General features: G+C 37.9%; 1 protein-coding gene across 8 annotated transcripts in view; it reads right to left on the bottom strand.

Moving 5' to 3' along the window:
* The window catches only part of MPDZ (multiple PDZ domain crumbs cell polarity complex component), a 137,894-nt gene that overhangs the window by 38,500 nt on the left and 79,888 nt on the right, over window positions 1-19,506 (bottom strand). For 2 of the 8 annotated variants that reach the window (XM_075931574.1, XM_075931573.1), the window contains exons 25-31: window positions 18,212-18,253; window positions 11,622-11,726; window positions 10,306-10,401; window positions 9,546-9,723; window positions 7,161-7,271; window positions 6,570-6,653; window positions 2,895-2,987 (exon numbers count right to left, since the gene is read on the bottom strand). In XM_075931574.1, coding sequence (XP_075787689.1) covers window positions 2,895-2,987; window positions 6,570-6,653; window positions 7,161-7,271; window positions 9,546-9,723; window positions 10,306-10,401; window positions 11,622-11,726; window positions 18,212-18,253 — 709 coding nt within the window. The remainder of the gene's footprint in view (window positions 1-2,894; window positions 2,988-6,569; window positions 6,654-7,160; window positions 7,272-9,545; window positions 9,724-10,305; window positions 10,402-11,621; window positions 11,727-18,211; window positions 18,254-19,506) is intronic. The other 6 variants (XM_075931575.1, XM_075931576.1, XM_075931580.1 and 3 more) reach the window with 6 other exon arrangements.

Here is a 19,506-nt window from a genome sequence, read left to right as displayed (position 1 = left end):
CAAATTCCTCTGTTACTTGTACAAGCTTCTCTTCCCTTTCATCCCAGGAGCTTTACTAAGTAGTCATGCAATAATACAAAGAAGGCTTTATATACGTTAGCTCAAAATCACTGGGGTCTAAAATGGTATCCTTAAATGCCTTCACATCACATATTGCATACACTTAAAGGAACAAGACAGATGTTGATGGCAGACAAAAGTGTGCAAAAGACTCAATCTTACACAAGTGAGTACTGCTATACACAACCTTCCCAGTATTTGAAGTTTTAATTGATTTGAGACATCTGAATTGTTTTGAAATTATTGTGCAGATGGCATCTGAAAGTTCAAAGCAACCTACTGAAAATCCTGAATGCCAGGGATAATGCAGGTTCTTAGATGAGTCTTTGATAACTGAGATACTTACCAGAACCTAAATTGTAGGAAAACTCCGAAAAACTAAACGCTGATAGGAACAGGGAGGGTGATGTTTCATAACCATCCACTGGGAGTATGACACTTATTTCAAAGAAGTTCCTACATTTAAGAATCAAGAGTTGGGTGGTAGCAAAAGCACACTTTAGCATTCATGCTGTACATTTATGCTTAAAACGCATATTCTTTAATTTGAAAAGAGTAAGTAGCAAAATATTACTTTAAGGTAGCAGATTTCCAGAAACTCAATAAGCCCTTCCTATTTATTCATTGGAATCCATATAATTTAAATTAATGAAGGTATTTTTGCAGGAGAGGAGAGTCTACACAAAGATGAGGGAAAGACATGACCCAATTGGCGCGAAATCTCCATCTGTAGAGCTTTATAAGGCCAGACTTGACAAAAGCTCTGCCTGGGATGATTTACTTTGAGTAGGAGATTGGACCAGATGACCTCCTGAGGTCCCTTGGATCCTTAATTTTCTATTTTTCTAAGAACTGATTAAGTGTATTTTACAATTTGTACCTCAAAATAATAATAATAATTTTAGTCCTGTTCTTTGTGAAAATGCCTAAAATGCTGGAATACTGCATACAGTGATCAAGATAACAAGAAGATGGCTTTGCTATCCAGTACCTCAGGAAAGACAGGTGCATTTCTGTATGTACAAATGAAATTACAGTAAATTTATCATTAAAAAAAGCAAAAAGTTCCATATTTTGATGACCAAGGAATGTTTCCTCTCACCTTGCAAAATATATGTATAAACTCTGCACCTGTTTCAGCAATGCTGATACGAAAACAGATGAATGCTCAAAGCCTTCTCTGCAAGCAAAGACTAAAACAAATAATGTCCTAACCTAAAATTTAAAAACATATAGCACCAAATTCTGTCTTCCAAAGTCATTGGAAGTTATGCATTCATTTCCGAGGACAGAATCTGGACCTTTTTATTTACACACAAGACTTCTGTTCTCTGAATTGGGCCGTATGCAAAAGGCTAAAACATTTCTATTCATGACAATGAAATTCAAACATCTGACAACACATGGAGCCTTTGGCTACCCGTGAGACTCTGATCACAACCAAGCATGTATTTACAATGCAGTAAATTGACAGCAGTATCACTTTCAATATAGCAGGCACATTTAGAAGGAAGTTCAGTACTTTCTGAAATTATAGGCCACGCACAAGCAGGCATAAACACAACACAAACAGGATGTGAGAGACAAGTTACTGTATCTTTCACAAAGAGACAAACCTTAAATGGTGTGGGGGCAAAAGGGTTAGTTGGGGAACAATGGAAGGCAACCCTAAGAGGATTCTGCACATCCTACAGTATCAAAAAACAGCAATCCATATATTACAGTATCTCTGACAATATCTAACATTAGCAATGTACATTAATGTACAAATACTTTTAAGTGACAGGTGTATTTTATAAACTACAGTAAATTCACACATTTTATTTTAAAATAGACAAACCTGCTTACATGACCTAATAAACCCTATTCAGCAAGGTATCTTACCGAATCGGGTCCTTATATTTTTCCTACATAAAAATCTGGCAGAAATAGTAAAAAGCTGTCTTCAGAGGTAGGGTTGGGATGGCAGTGGCAGGTGCTTTGACTTTTCTAATATTTGTAAGAACATTAGCTTTTTGCATGCACTTATGTGCAACGTGAAATTTCTTTGTAATAACGGTATAATTAGACACTGTAAGTGATAACCTCCATTACACTTCCATTCTCCTGATCTCCAAACTATAAGCATGGATACAGATTTCAAAAACATGCATATGCAGTTATACAAACAGTCCATGCTCTTTATACATTGGGAGATTCTGCTGTGAGATTAAGGGAAAAATACAAAAATTGAGGAAGCACAGATTTATAATTGAATTTATCCCCCTGATGCATAAGCAGCTACAAGTGACTGTGCAAAATCAGGGCTTCATGAATGTATATGCAGCTGGGATTTAGCCTGCAATCAGGGATCCAGTAGAGGTCTAGTCTCTTCTTGGATATGCATCACTTGCATTAGCACCAATCAATCACAAAGAGGAGAATCTAACTTGTCTAGATTTCCAAAAATTGTTGGCACCCTGCTGGTGGTACAGTATATGAGATACTGACACACTGTTCATGGCAAAAATAAAATGGGAAACTCCTAACAAGACACATACAGAGAATGGACTGATATACAAACAACTGGTAATAAAATACCTTTGTCCTCAAGTAAAGCTATTTCACATTAGACTGAGATTTTCAGTTACTAAACTCTTCTAAGGGGCTCTGAATATCTCAGTTTATGATTACAAAGTGGCATCTGTACAATCCTTCTACACATTTGCATTTATTGGACATTTTCCATCCCCAGCAACACAGTATTTTACCCAAATGTGGTAAAAATACCGAGGACGCAGAAGCACATAAATAGCATGTGGTGAACCAGTAAAAGACAGTCAGATGCATCAAACCTTGTTAGTGTTGAGTTGAGGAGAATCAGCAAATGGATTAGTGCTGCTGAAGGTAGCAGGCCCATAGAAAAGGTTGTGCTGCATGAAAGGCAGCTAAAAAGAAAACAAAAAGGAACTAAACACAAATAAGGTAGACAAACTAAAACCTTGTGGTTTACAGAACAGATCCACAAGATACCTTGTGTTAAGTACACAATCCCCACTTCATATGCTATGCTATAGACATTTGTGAGTGAAGGCAGGTAAAACTGCAAATTTACATTTGCTTTGGCTAGACACATCAGTGACAGTAAAGCAGGGGTGGCCAATAATTTTCACAAAGGAGCCAATTAATGAAATTTAGTACATGGCCACAGGCCAGCTCCACCCTCCAGAAGGGGCAAGACTGGGAATTAGCTTCCCCACACAGTTGTCTTTTGGTGGAAAGCTTTGATTTAAAAACACAACAAAGGGCTCCTGGCTCCACTGCTACTGTGTTGCCTGACAGCCAACTGGGGTTGCTGCAGATATTTAAAGGGCTCGCAGCTCTGGCCCTTGCTGAGGTAGCATGGCGACCAGGAGCCAGGAGCCATTTAAATAGGATCCTGCTGCTTGAACTACCACTTGGAAATTCAGTGGCACAGGCAGCAGGATATAAGTAGAATGTGGCTAGATACAGTCCATGGGCCAGCTCAAAGTGTTAGGCAGGACACATCTGGCCCAGCCCTGTATTAAATGATGTACAGAACAACTGTCTACCAGTTTTACCCTCTCTGCATGTTATGGTCCATTTCCCTCATTTTAAAGGAAGTATGAAGTAAGTAGTTCATTTCCACTATTATAGATAGGGAGGATTTCTAAAGGCACAAATGCCAATCAGGCACCTTGCTCCCACTGAAAGCCAATGGAAATTAAGCAAATAAGTGACATCTGTACTTCCAAAAATCTCCCTCACAGTCTGTTGATCCAATCCTCACGGTTCTTACTTGGGTAAAATTCCCACTGGCAACTTTTTTGCTGAATAAGGACTTAATGATTGGTATACATAGCACAAATGCACTTTCATACACATATTAAATGTCTTCAAATTTCATGAGTGAGAACAATGAAAAATTTGCTTTCTTTGATTATCATCTGATGATAACCAAAGGCTTCAATGATTGACAGTGAAATATCACTTAATCACACTTATGTCCTAGAAACAAATTCTGAAATTCTGGAATGAAACAAACATAAAATCATGTTGGGGAAAATGTAATGCAAAATATAGTTTGAGCTTTTATTTTGACAAGTAAACAGCAGTGTACTAATAAATGGGCATCAGGATATATTGTATTAAAAATTTTAGTTACACAGGATCTCATTAAAGCACATTGTCATTGAATATGTACAGCTAAGTGAGCTTTATTTGGTTTATGGCTTTACAACATAAGAATTCTAATTACTTTCATTTTCTCATCACATTTTACCATCAAAACTTTTAAGCTTTATTTTACGCTAATGATATTCTGGTATTTTAGGACCAGAACTGTTTGAAACAAATTACTCACTTAAAAGAAAGAGGCAACCACTCGGATGTTCTATAGCAGATAGGAATGCATCTTAAGTGCATGCAAATACTTTCTACAAGGGTACTGGTGGCTATACTATCAAAATTCTTTATAGCCATGAGCCTACTAACCCTGTTGGACAACAGGCTGCACAGTTCTTAGAAAGGAATACCTCTTGTACCATAGTTACATAACGAAGACATGCTTAAATACTGGAGAAGTAGAAATTTTAGCACTGATAAAGGAACAATGATAAACAGTGTAAAAATTTTCAGTGAGAAGACAACATCAAAATCACTATTCCCTGGGCTTAAGTGCACAGTGGAGTAATGAATCTTACAGAGGGATATCTTCTGTTGTGCATTCAATAGTCCATATGCGGTTTACCAGCAGGCTCCAAATGTCCCTGGAATCCTCTAATGTACCAGGACCACTGACAAAAGAGGGTAGCTCCCTGGGGGCACAATGATTTAAAGGGCCTGTTGTTCCCAACTCACTGCTACTTAGGAAGCAAGTCCTGGACCCTTTAATTTGTGCCCCTGTGACACGGAAGGGATGGCTAAGGTAGGTAAGTCCCCAGCCCTACCCCTTCCGTCAGGCCTGGTGCTGGCTTCCTCCAGGCCCAGCAAAGACTCTCATCAGCCCCAGATGTACTTGCAGCATGCACAATTGTTCTATATAGAAAAGCCCTTTATATTAAAAGACATCTCTGAACCACACAAAATATTTGTTGTTGTTTTTCAAACACATTTAAAACTAGAAAATTCATTGTTCATATTCAGGCATCACTTCACCCAAAAAATTGATCTAATTTGACAATGCAACATTTCTTGAACCTACAGTATCTGTATAGTTCAAAGGACAGAGCGATGTTAAGATAAGTGATCCATTTTGGCAATGCCACTCACAAACTTGACAGAAAATTTTCTCTATGTGCACATGGAATACAGATCAGAGGTTGTCTTGTAAATACGATTTGCAAATTAATGTTCCTAGCTAACCATTGCCACCTGCATAAGAGCTTAAATGATCTTGATGGAGAGTTTATAAATTAAATTAGCATAACCTAATTTGTGCGTAAATAATCAAACTCTAGAATTAATACAGAAAATCAATCTCCAACCATTCATATTTTTGCCTCAGGTATTTCTGACATAATGATATATCAACTAAAAAACATTGACTGCCCTAAATTTTACCCCGTGACATTACGTTGAAGTTACTGAGGCTATTCAAGAGCACTGTTTAGGGAATTAATTTCCATTTCATATAATTTAAAAAACCCTGTTGTCAATAATACCATCATGCAAGAAAGCACACTTGTACATTGCACAACCAAAGGAACCACAAACATAAAATATTTAGTTACCTGACCAAACAAAGCTTTCAAAAATGTATAAGGATGCAGCCATGCAATGTTGCTCAAGATATGCTCATCTCAATTAGAATTTCTTATTTAAAAATAAACAGAGTCTTCCTGTATCACAGATGTGGTGCATAATTGCTTGAATCAAGAACTACTAAATTTGTTCCTAGCAGACAAAATAGCCCATTCATATTATCTGGGCCACACTCTAATCTCAGGGCATCTCCATGTACATTATCTTGAAGAATATAACAGTGGAAAATCTCACCCTTTTGGAATACTCATTTTTAGTAGATGTGTTGTCACACCATACTGAAAATTATTATTGTCTGCATGCAGCTAGCTGTCTGGATGAGCACACATGAATGACAACTGGAAATTCCCTTACAAGTTCTTACTGTATATAAACACAGATGTCAGTTTCAAATGATTAAGATTGTAAAAAATGTTGTTTTAAAAACTGCACCACAAAGCATGTGTACAGTGAAAATAAAATGCCTTACATACAAAAGTATGGATATTTTAATAAATAATTTTTAAGTATGGTGAAGTTAGTTACTGCTTAAAAAAACAAAAGAATTATACAATTTTAAAAATTCCTGAAGGAACACTCATATAAACACAAAAACTCATCTGTGATAAAGTAAAAGCATCATTCTCATCCTAAACATTCATGAAACAATATAAATCTTGCCCATATCATAGCAAATGCACAATCCTCGCTTTAAAGCCTGAGTATCAATAACCAACATTCACTAAAACTATTCCATGCAACTTTACCTGAGATGACTGGTAGTAAAATGGGTTAGTAGGTTTCTGCCCACTGAGAGCAGAGGTTGATGAAGAGCTATTGAGAGATTCTGGCTGGGAAACAAAAGTTATGAGACCACTAGTAAATAAACATGCAGATTATATAGAATCTACAATGAGGAAGTTTAGTTTCAGATGAAGCAGGCTACTATTTTAAAGCTTATTAGCTAGTGTTTGCATTGTCCATGCAGCATAATGAAGGAAAAATTCTCTCTGTGTAATGCTAGATCCTTTCGTTAATGCCCAGTGACTATAACAATTGTCGCTATATATTTTTCATGCACTTGGACACAATATCAATCTCTAAAGCTTGATTTTAGTGAGGCTCTCTCTTCCCCTCAGCAAAAAAAATCACTTTGAAGTGAGCATACTCTAAGTAAATTCCAATTTCAAATCAGTTTCACTCTAAATAGAAAAATATTTAAAACAAATCATCATTCCTATAAGGCTCTGACTGAGATGGAACCAATGGATTAAATATCCTCTTCCCAAATAACACCACCTTGGACATTTATTTAAACTATCACTATTTTTGTCCCTTTTCACATTTTAGATGCTTACCCTTGGTCTGTTTATAATGCTCTGTACCATAAAGACTACAGGGTTGCCTGCCTTCCGTATGGCTTCCACAGCTTGTTCATGGCTTGCGTCTCTGAGGTCAATTCCATCCACCTGAAAATTGGAAGACCTCAGCTTAACATTGCACAAAGTTTAAAGTATAATGAAGCAATTTCTAGGTTTTTATTTTGGATCCTCATTTACGGCTTCTGCATTCAGGAAAATGGTACCTGTTGATTTCAACATCTTGTGAATCAGGTCCTTGGGTACCAAGAAAATATAAACTAGATTTTCAAAAGGTATCTAAGAGCTTATCTAGATGGCACTGCGATATCACTAGGAGGGATGCAAAATTTAAAATCCACAAATACGCTATGCACTAACTCAGAGTTGATAAATTTTCTTCCTCTCTAAACAGAATATTTACAAATGATGACTAAGAACAATTCTTTAAGATGTAACGTTCTCTCCCTGTGTGTAGAACATGTACTGATGTGTTTATTAAAAAAAGTTTATCTTTGTATCCAAGGAATATCTATGTTATGGCAACATTAGCATTAGAAAAGCATATTCATAATGATCATGATAATAGCTAGAAGCCAAAATACAAGGATTATTTGTTAGTGGTAGTTGCATAAAAAGCCATATAGTGAGAATTACTTCTGCCACTTTAATTTCATAGCGTATCTGAGACATCAGAGAAAGAAAATAATTTAAGACAGGAGATTCTAAATCTATTAGGAAAAAGACAGTATTGTTACAACTCAAAACTTCCCAGTGAACGAAGTAGTGGCAAGTGCTAACTAGACTGCAAAGTCATGTTATGTTACTGAATGAGAAAGGAAAACTATACATACACATCCATACATACATGCGGACACAAGCACATCACTCTGTATATTGTCATCTATTTAATATATGCATTCTCTCATATCCACTTCTGGAAGTTTCATTTTCTGGGATAGTCTGTATGTTCATTAAAACCCAATGGACCACTTTTAGTGACCATTAATAGCATGTATAGCCATTCTCAAAGAATAAGCAGTTCTCATCCTTGATATTAAACCAATGTCTTCATTACACCAGAGACAGATCAAAATATGTAGGCCCTCTCTAAGCATTTCTGAATACATGACTATTTGCACTAACATATAAAACCAATGCCCAGTGTTTATATAGGAGGTCATCTGAGTGCCTGGATGAAGCTTTAATCTTTTTATTATGCAAGTGATTATACAGCCCAAATTACATCTTCATATCTGTCGGCCAATGGAAGCTCTGCAGTCCCTTCTGGCTGCTCATTGGAGAAGCTATTCTGATGCCTTGCATATATGTCCTATACTTTGTCCTGGGTAGCAACAGCAGCCATGCCATTCCAATTTACACATTACCCAGCTAGACCCAGCCAGATACAGATGCAGAATTTCAGACACTGCAATCTGAGATGCCATGTACTTAATGAATAGCAGCCAGAGTCCAGGGAACAATACTAGACAGTATAAAGAACAATTCATTCCCTGGCAATCTAACATATGGAGCAAGTTATTAATGGACCCACTGTCAGCCCCCTAAAGAACAGTTTTATAAAGAATTTGTTTAATTCTGGCTGCCAAATTTGCTCCAAAAGTCAACAAGGGTGAAGGTGCCGCCTCTGCAGAAATGGCAAAAAGGGGATCAGTGATCATGAGAAAGACATCTTTATGTGGCTTCAAGTTTGGATTTAACCACGACCCAATTTCCTTATTAGCAGCTAAGCAGACCTTTATGTATTCCCACTCAGATGTAGAGCATAGGTGGAGAGGAAAGATAGGAGCTGGATAAGCTCTAACATGTAGTTAAGTTGGATGTCTATTTGCAGGAGTTCTCTCTCTGTAAATACCTAATTCAGCTCCATGAAACATGGTGATATCTCTCCTAAATAAGCTGATCAAAAGGGTGAGGACTAGTATCCTGGATCTCGTGCATCCCTGTGTTATTCTGAAGACTGTGTATACCTGAGACTGTGTGTAAGCCTAAAGTCCTTTGCATGTAAACCACATGCATGGTAGGACAATGGTTATAATGTACCAATTACGTGTGGTATACCACATGGTAAAAGGGCTGCCAGCAGTGGAGATATTAGAGAGGTGCACTAATTATAGTGCTATCTACATTACTTTGTGGGAGGGCTATATTCAGAAATATTTAAATAAAAAATACGCTACATAGGCACTGTGTTTTGTATGCACAAAATCTGCTTGCTATCCCTTTATCACAATGACTGATAAGGGGGAAAAAAATCATGATCTCTTTTTTTGCCATAACAAAATTATGTCCACAAGTAGACATTTGCAAGGTTGATTTATATACATGGGAAAAACGAAAACACATTATAAGTTTGAATGGTACCTCCACTATTCTATCTCCAGTTTTTAATGTTCCATTTTTGCCAGCAGGGCTGTCTTCCAGAATGTGTTTGATAAAGATTCCCCTCATCACTTCACCATTGCTCAGCCGACTCCCCATCCCTCGTCCACCGACGATGCTGATTCCCAGTGACTTGCTAGGTTCTCTCCAAAGCTCAACCCTACAATGACAAAAACCATAAGGAATGTGTTCTATTTACATCACATCCTCTTGCCTATAAATTCCAAAAGGCTCTTATTTGCATGAGTCTATAGAACATACCTGAGGAAAAAAAATCTTCCTTAATTTTTTTTGGCATTCCCATTCCACTGTCACAGAAATGCATAAAAACATCTATTTAGTGCTAATCTTTGTCTGCTCCATTTCCATTTCTACTTAACCCTTTTATCAATGTGCGAAATAACACATTCTTATAATCAGAAGGATACTACCAAGAGTTTGGAAATCATCCCACTCATTTACGTGAGGATTTAATTTTGTAGTCCCCTGGTTTAGGCTGATTGGTGCAAATTAAATTTAAAACTAATCTGCCTGGGCACTCTGCACACAAGTTGGATCACAGGGATTTAGGCTGACTGCAGTAAAAATAAATATGCCCTATTTGTGCAGCGCACAGATAGAACACTGCTATTTTGACTGCTTCATTATTTACTTTAAATTATATGAAAAAAATCCACTATAGTTCCAATTGCAATACATTGGCATTTATGAAAGTGTCATTCAACTAGGAATCCATAATCACCGTCTAGGCTGGTTCCAGTGACTGTAAGCTGCATTCTGAAGTTCACTTTCTTCTCCCTCCCCCTCTTCACGTTCAGGTAGTTCTGGAATTTCTCTACTAATAAAGAAAGACACACAATGTACTTTTAAAATCCTAATAAAAATCACTCATGTTCATTGTCATCTAACAGATCAAACTGTGAGAATTAGAATTTCTTACAGATGATGGAGACAGACTTGCTTTTACACGTGAAAACAGTGAGTAAAAAGTGCTCCAATACCTAGCTCACTTCTAAGTGTTCCCCTTATATAGTAAGAAAGATTTAACATTTTATGGCAACAGCTGTAAAATATCTGAAGTCGCCACCCTCACAATAAACTTCTGATATAATCTATGCTGTGTTTAGGAATTCTCCTTTCTTCCTCTGCAATTAAACTTTCGCCAAATGACAAACAGAATAGAATACACTGCATTTCTGAATGGGAGAGGACCCCAAATTTAAGAGTTTTGTTTCTAAAGGAAAAATAATAACAGTTATGATTTTCAAAAGTGAGTAGTTATTTTTGGTGCCCAACTTAAAACCCTCTGCAATTTCTCTTTTTCCCTCTCTGAAAATCAGTTTTTTTTAAAATGTCCTAAGCTGAAATGGAGGTACACAATATACATCAATTTTTTAAAAGCTGTCAATAACTCTAATGATATTCTGAGGCCAAAGAGAATGCAGAGAACAGTTTATTCTGCTGCTGGAAATTCACAGTTCATTGTTGCAACATACATTCTAAATGAACAGAAATGCTATTTTCAAATTCTGGAAGACTACAACTGACAAGACATATTTGAATTTTTATCTAAAAAAATCCCATCATCACCCCATACACAACTGCCTGATTTCACAAAATATTCTCATTGTCTCACAAATCTGATAATGTTGTAATATCAATATTTTTTCAGTATTCTGCTGTTGAAAAAATGAATTAATTAAGATTAGTCCCAACCAGTGTTTACAGAAACACCATTGTATTCAGTGACAGGCCTAGAAAAAGCCAGAAAAGAATGAAGTTAATTAGGACAGATTTTTAAATAGTGTATAGTCACCTCTTTTCACTCTCTCACACACACACACCCCCACCCACCCAAAAATGTCATGGAAAACTGCTAGCTCGGAACAAAAATCTATTTGACATTTCACCACGAAGATAAAGAAAAAATGTTATCATTTTTCCCATCCCATAAAAAATTGTCTACGAGCAGAAGTCTGCAATACTGCTGTCCATTGATGGGAAGAATTAAAGTAAAGAGCCTTTGCTGTAGGGTAATAGGAGAACATATTGATTCACCTTGCAGTATGTGCAGAAAAGAGACTGAGTGGCAGTGTTTCCTCTGGTTGCTGTCCCAAACTGGCTTTGTACTCTTCCAAATGCTCTGATGGCACATATGAAATCCTGCAATAAAATACAAAACATACAAAAGCAAAACAGAAGTCATGGGTCATGCATCAGGTAATCTACAGAAAGACCTTTTGAGACCATCTCAAATATCAATGGATGTGAAACTGATAGCCCAGATGCAAGGAAGGCTGATCTGCAACTATGTAAACCATATCCCTAATTAAGCAGTCAAATTACTATGCTTATGTAGTCATGTTAGCTCCTGCTCACTTCATCAAGCTATGCAGTGCTCATTGCGCCATTTACAGTTCGATTGTGGCAAAGATTGTCTTGCTGAAGGGCTGGTTTACAACAAAGAGACTCTGGCATCAACATGCTGAAGAACATGACTGATATGCAGCAGCACTACTGTCTTAAATGCTAGCAAGAAACACTCCAGGAAGGCTGTTTGCACAAATTTTATAGTAGCTTTTATGATTTCTACCAATGTTTGCAATTTGATTTGTGTTCTCCAGGATTCCTGTGAAAACATGAACAAACAGGAAAAGAATAGTAAGTAGATGGAATGAGAGTGGCAAGGGTGATGCATACAGAGAGGAAGGAGCCTGAACATCACATCAGCAAAACAGTAGTGGGAAAGGCAATGCAGGAGAAAGATACTGGTTCTTTGTTACACAGTAAATGCTACTGACAATGGAGCCTTCATGAGGAAAAAAAAGTCCAAGCATTCCATAAGCCTTCTCAGCCATTAGAAGAATGGATCGTTCCAATATAGCCAATGAAGAGGAGAACAATGCAGATAAAATATTCTCTGCAACTGGGTATTTGAGAACAATTCCAAAGAATGTGACAAGAACCTAAACAACAGGGGAATCAGTCTCCTGTTCCTACTGTTTAGTGCGGAGAGGGGAGGAGGCAATAGTAGGTTTATCACCATTTCCCCCCAAAAGTATTAAAAGTTCCAGTATACAAAAATCTTTGTCCAGATCTTGTCTTACCTAAGAAGGAAATGTATTAGTTTCGAACTGAAGCCTACGTTGCTAATCAGCTTTTTGTGGAAAAGGCAAGGCAATTTATTCCCTCTCAGAAAGGACATGGAGACAAAGCCTAGCAAATGTACAGAGTTCCAAAATTCATGAGGAAGGTAATTCTGCGACACTCAATATATCTGCACAGGGCTGGGGTATTTGCTTGGAGAGACAATTCCTTTACACTACTCCACAAAAGTATCCTTTATCTTATGTACCCATTGGTTTTCAGCTGCACATGATAAGGTGGCAAAAAGAAGAGCATACAAAAGGAAAACAATGCTGTCTACCTACTCCTTTGGGGAAAAAACTGATGATAAACAAAAGCCTCCTCTGCTGTCCTGGACAAGGCATGCACCATTCCCTACATGGTGCATGAGGGTGACACCCATCTGATTAGAAGAGTGCCCACAGTCACTCACAGCCAGCAGCATGTGTTTTTATTGGTGGTGCACATCCACACTACTCAGTGCATGTAACATTGGTTATCCACACATAGAAGAAATTAGAGGGGACACTGCCCACCAAACAATCACAATGTCTTAAAAATGCACAAGGGGCTTCCGCTGGGGAGGAAGAAATAATACCTTTTCTGCTCAGTCCTCTGGAAAAACTGTCTCCCTTTAGCTGAAATTCCTGGTTTTCCTACCATCTATGTTGTTTGTTTATTCTTCCTAAGATCTATAGCCTTTTGTGCTGGGGCCATCATGAAAATGCCTCATTGAGAAACTAGTGTCGTTTACTCAGTGCTTTTTCAGATTTGAAACACACAGAATACCAGCATAGAACTTTCAGAGCAATGCCACAACTTTCTACTTGGATTTCCTCAATAGTAGGACATCATTAGAGACCTTAGTTTCTGTGATTAAAAAAAAAAATTATCTAATCAACAAAAAATATCTGAATTTTTCCATGATAAAAATGAAATGCTGAACTTAAGTTTCCCTAGCCACAATAAATACAGGTATCAGTTGAGCACAAGGTTTTCTAGATATACGGTAAAGCACTGTTTATTGGAGCCTCTGGCACTTTGTATTAACAGAATCAGTACCTGCCACTAGTGGCATAGTTAATACAGAGAGATAGATGTGGAGGTTCAGATAAATGTGGTTCTACTTTGTAGATTTGCATTTTTTTCACAAAAGGTAAGAACTAAAATTCTCTGTTAACTTCCCAACCACACACACACAATTCTTGTTTTTCCATTCTTGTGAATAGATGTTTTCAGATTCCTGCACATCACTAATGGATATACAAGAGCATAACACACTTAAAATACAAGGCCTACATTATTAAATGAAAAAAGACCAAATCAAGCTTTTCATAAAGTGATTTTGCAAAGTTCCCCTTATTTCTTAAATAACCTGCCTTGCCACTCAATGGGAGTGAAGAGTTAGAGCTGCTCTGACACACAGCTAAACAGCTACCACTCTTGCAGACTAGCTCATAAAAAAACTGTCACTCTGAAAAATCATGAAACATTAAAATGCCATTTAAACAAGATAAAAGCATCCACTGATCTAATTGCTTCTACCCTTCACTGAAATCAATCAAACTTCACCTTAAATACAAATGCAGAAATAAAGAGCAAACAACAATAAAAATTAAGGTATCTGCTAAAGGAATTCAGGACCATGAACAGAGTCTTTCCTAGTTTGTTAGTTAGAATCTCACCCTGACGCTGTTCTAAATTGTGCTAAAAGATGGTCTGACCCTCAGGATCATGAAACGGCCATGGTGATATAAAGCCACCTTTGGGTATGTCTAGATTACATGCCTCTTCCGACAGAGGCATGTAAAATAGGCTACCCGACATAGTCAATGAAGCCAAGATTTAAATATCCCCAGCTTCATTAAAATAAAAGTGGCCATGGCGCTGTGCCGGCTCAGCTGATCGTCGGCATAGCGCAGCAGTCAAAACGCAGATCCGTTGACAAGGGAAGCCTTTGTCGACCACTCCTGTAAATCTCATTTCATGAGGCATAACGGAGCAGTTGACAAAGGCTTCCCTTGTCGTCCAATCCACGTCTTGACTGCCACGCTGTGTCGACGATCAGCTGAGCCGGCACAGCACGGCAGCCATTTTTATTTTAATGAAGCCGGGGATATTTAAATCCTGACTAGGTCAGGTAGCCTATTTTACATGCCTTTGTCATCAGAGGCATGTAATCTAGACATACCCTTTGTGTCTCCTGAAGTTTTCCACCAAGGCTATCTCTAGACTACATTCTATTTTCAATAGAGAATATGCCGTGGGAATTTGCATATCTTTTTCTGATCTCACTTTCGAAAGTGGATCTTTCAAAAGTGAAAGTAGTCTGGATTCATTTTTTTCAGAAAAAAAACCACTTTCACAAAAACCGCTCTTCCTTAAAAAATGAGGTTTACATGGTTTTTTCCCCTGAAAAAATGCATCCAGACTACTTTCACTTTCAAAAGTGAGACTGGAAGAAGAAATGCAAATTCCCGTGGAATTTGCATATCCTCTTTTGAAAACAGAACGTAGTTTAGATGTACCCCAAGAGCTCACCCATACCCAAGAATCAAAATCTAAAAGACTAGATTTAAAAAAAAAAATAGAACAGTGTATTGTCTCAAGCAATCACATCTACGAAAGTCTCACAAGTGTCTTATCTTCACAATTATGCTGGCAAATATGAGCACAAGCCAGACTTCCTAATTAATTCCATTATAATATTTTATATAAACAGTATGCCCTGACAAACAAATGCTACTGATTTAAATCAATTGGAGCCAATCTTATTTGTCTAAAGGAAGAACTGGGCCCAATAGCCCAGCTGGGCCCAAGTTTTACCGATCCACTTTACGTGGTAAATAAATCAAAGCAATCACGCAATTTGAATGCACTTAAATACAGTAACCTGGCCAATTTAAACTACCCTAATGTAGACATTTTCATTTTGCACACAAAACTTGCCTTTCTTCTTACTTCTCAGTTAAGATTTGATAAGAGTCCATTTGTGATTTTTTTACATAGATACTTATAAAGACTTCAGTTTTTTAACCAAATATGCTACAGAATATTTGCTAATACACGAGTAGTACCACCACAAATAAAAAAGTTATTCTTGTCCTACTTGGAAAGTTACATTCTGCATTTGGAGGTTACTATGATTAGCAAATAAGTCAACAATTTCCAAAATTCAGTCATCTCTAATTGCTCTCCAGTCATTCCTATGATTAGCTAGATTCCACTGTAATACTAGCATCATTTAAAATTCACCCCATTTGTCTCTTTATATTTACTTCATGTTACTCAAATGAAATTATAGAACTAGAGCTAGAGGAATAACCAAAACTGTAGGTGAAGCAAAATGCAGGACAAGGTAGCACTTTAAAGACTAACATTAGTTAGACTAACATTTAAAGTGCTACATTGTCCTGCATTTTGCTTCAGCTACCCCAGACTAACACGGCTACATTTCTATCACAAAACTGTAGGGTGTGAGGCCCTTCTTGAGAACAGTTAGGCTACGTCTAGACTGCAGACTTCTTTTGGAAGAAGCTTTTTCAAAAGAGATCTTCCAGAAAAACTTATTTCGAAAGAGAGCGTCCTCACAACAAAAGCACATCGAAAAAGCAATCTGCTTTTTCAAAAGATAGCGCCCAATCAATGTGGCCGCTATCTCGCATTCAAGTTGAGATTACTATGGACGGAGGCACCTGTGCTTTTTCCTGGAGGCCTCTTCTTTTGAAAAAAAACCCTCTTCCCCATCCACACATACCTTTTTCCAGAAGGGCTCTTTCAGAAAAAGGTTTCTTCCTCATAAAAAGAGGTTTACCACTGTCAGAAAACCTCTCTGTTCTTTCAACTTTCTGTCAAATGAACACAATTGCAGTGTGGACATAAATGTAATTTTTGCAGAAAAATTGCCTTTTTTCTGAAAAAAAAACTCTGTAGTGTAGACATACCCTCAGTAACAATGTCCTAACAAAGCAAAACTCTGTTAAAAACCCTCTGTTATTGGAGCAGCTTTCCTTGGGTATGTCTAGACTACAGGATTTTATCTACAAAAGTGGACTTTTGTCAACAGACTATATCTGCGTCTACACCACCTCCGAGTTTTGTCGACATAACGTCAACAGAACATAGCGGTTTTGTGGACGGTGGTAAACCTCATTCTACGAGGAATAACGCCTTTTGTCAACAGAGTTCTGTCGACAGAAGGCGTTCTTGCATCTACACTGTCCTTTGCATCTACACTCCCATGTTGACAGAGCGGCTTGCTTTGTCGACAGAACTGGATGTTGTCTAGACGCTCTTTGTCGACAGAAGCTTTGTCTACAGTATCTGTTGACAAAGCCTCTGTTGGCAAAAGCTTGTAGTCTAGACATACCCTCAGGGACAGATTATAGGCCAGTCTCAGCAAGATGTTGAATGCCATCTTCAAAGAAAGCAGTGGGCACACAGTGCCTTAGCATCTTGCACGATCAAGTCTTTAGTGACCAGGACCCAGGGCTGGGAGAGTTCTCAGGCACCAGGCCCCTGGAACACTGTACTGTGGTCCTTAGTACAGACACACAAAAATAAAGATAACATTGTTCTACTGCAACACTTAAAAAGCTGATCCATAGAGAAACTGACATCAGCTTTAAAACTTATTTCAAAATGTGATCAGGAAGAAGGATGGAGAAGTGAAACAAACTGTTGGGGCAGCAGGTGGGGGGGAGGGCAGAGGAGATAGGGAGGATATATAAATCAGAGGAAAAAAAGGGTAAAAGTGAATTATAGTAAGTAAGCTTGCACTGCATTACTGATCTGAAAGAGGTTACATTGTCAAAGTTTCATAACTTCCTCTCCTTTAAAATCATGCAGTTTTAAAATGAAAATATTGTTGTTTCCTTTCTGATGAGATATTAAAAAAACATTTTACCATCTGATTTGCAAAGAAAGCAGGCAAGATTGGAAACACCAAACGGTGTAGAAATGAAAATATTTCATAAACACAACACTGCATGCAGTACAAAAGGAAAATACATTGCATGCTTGGTCAAACAGCCACAAAAAACTTTTTAAAGCTTATAGAAGAAACAAACTGAATAATGATGTACTATGTTCAGGACTAGTTACTGTGGTCAACATACAGTTTACTTTATAACTACACCAAGCCTTTTTGTTACATGTGGAGAAAATAAAACATTAGTGCCACAGAAAATATGACACTGAGATTAATCCAGATATCAGTACATCTGCATATGCATCAATTCCGAAGACTGACCCATTACACACAAGCTATTAAGCTATGTTCTACATGGATAATAAACTGAAATAAATTAAAATAAAAATCAGCAAATTTTCAAAACCCAGTGCTTTTAATACAAATCTGAGGAAGTATGCTCCAATCTACATATTTAAAAGCCATTATATATTTTTACTGTACCTATATCTGGATACATCCCTGGCATTTTTTATGTTATAAATGCATGAAATGATTTACAGACAAGTTGCAACATAGAGCCATAATGAGCTTTTGAATCACCAATACTCACACATAAAAGGGGGTCTGATCATCAGCAGGTGCTGGAGAAGATCTAGAATGTGAAGCATACGATGCAGCATCTTTTTACAATTGTGTTAACAAATGTCAGTGCCTCATGCTGAATGTGAGATGCATACATATGTAGTTAAAAGAGTGAGCTTCTATTTATTTATTTATTTTTACCCCTTCCACCAACATTCCATCTACACCTCCCCCGGAAAGCATCTGCTCTTTATTGGTGTCTATAGCAGTGATTATTAACAAGCATGGAAAAATGGAACTGCAATCAATCTTTTATTCCTTGATCAGGAATTCATCCACACACTTTAGGTTAAGGCAGGTGAATTCTGATTCAGCTCAGTAATTATCTGGCAGATGTTACTAGCAGCTGCTGCTAAGCAAAAAACCTTGGCTATTATTACAGAAATTTAAGAGCCTCTGGCAAGGTGGAGTGAGAAGTGAAATGGAATGCATTCTGGCAAGGCCACAATTTTGGTTTTCCATGCAAAAAGAAATAATGAAACGTGGAATCAAACCTGTTAGTCTTGAACTCCTGAAACTCAAATACCTTTGCACAGCAATAAAACAAAATTGCAGCTTGCAATAGGTACATATTACAAATGTTTGGGGTGTTTTTTCAACAAATCATGTTCCCCGTAAAAATATGCAACTTTGTAATGGAAATAATTTCATTTAAATACCACCCAGTTTCACATACACAGAGGCCACCTGAAAGTGCCTCAACACCTTCACATTTAAAGTGCTGCAATCCAGCCCATTTCCCCAGGGTGGGCAACCATTTTTTACTGGGGACCACTTCAGAAATTTCTCAAGTGCCCCAGGCCGCACTGGAAGGGGTGGGTCCTCAAGCAGAAGGTGCAGGACCAGGACACTTCTCTGCTTCCCCACCAACAGACCATGACTGGTCTGGCAGTGGGGGAGCACATGAAGTCTTTGCCAACCCAGAGGTTTCCCCTAGGCACCCTTGCCCCTGGTGGTGGGAGGAGACTTCGCGCGCTCCCCCTTTTGCCCCCAGGCCAATCAGGACTTCAGAACGCGTGAAGTCTCCTCCTTGCTGGGTGGGGAAAAAAACTGTGTGTACTCCCCCCTGCTCCCAGGACCTTTTGCCCACCCCTGCCTTTGCCCATATGCTGTACTTTAATCAAGATTGCCAGGTAGGACTGGTATGATTTGATGCCTCTCTCCATAGGCTAAGCATGCTGCCCCCACAAGACCGTAAACATAACAGACTGAAAGATTGGACATTCCTGGAAGGCACCAAAGTAATAGAACAATTATGTGCTG

The sequence above is a fragment of the Pelodiscus sinensis genome, chromosome 6, assembly GCF_049634645.1.
Source record: "Pelodiscus sinensis isolate JC-2024 chromosome 6, ASM4963464v1, whole genome shotgun sequence".
Classification (NCBI taxonomy): Eukaryota; Metazoa; Chordata; order Testudines; family Trionychidae; genus Pelodiscus; species Pelodiscus sinensis.
This window is presented reverse-complemented; position numbering and strand designations above follow the sequence as displayed.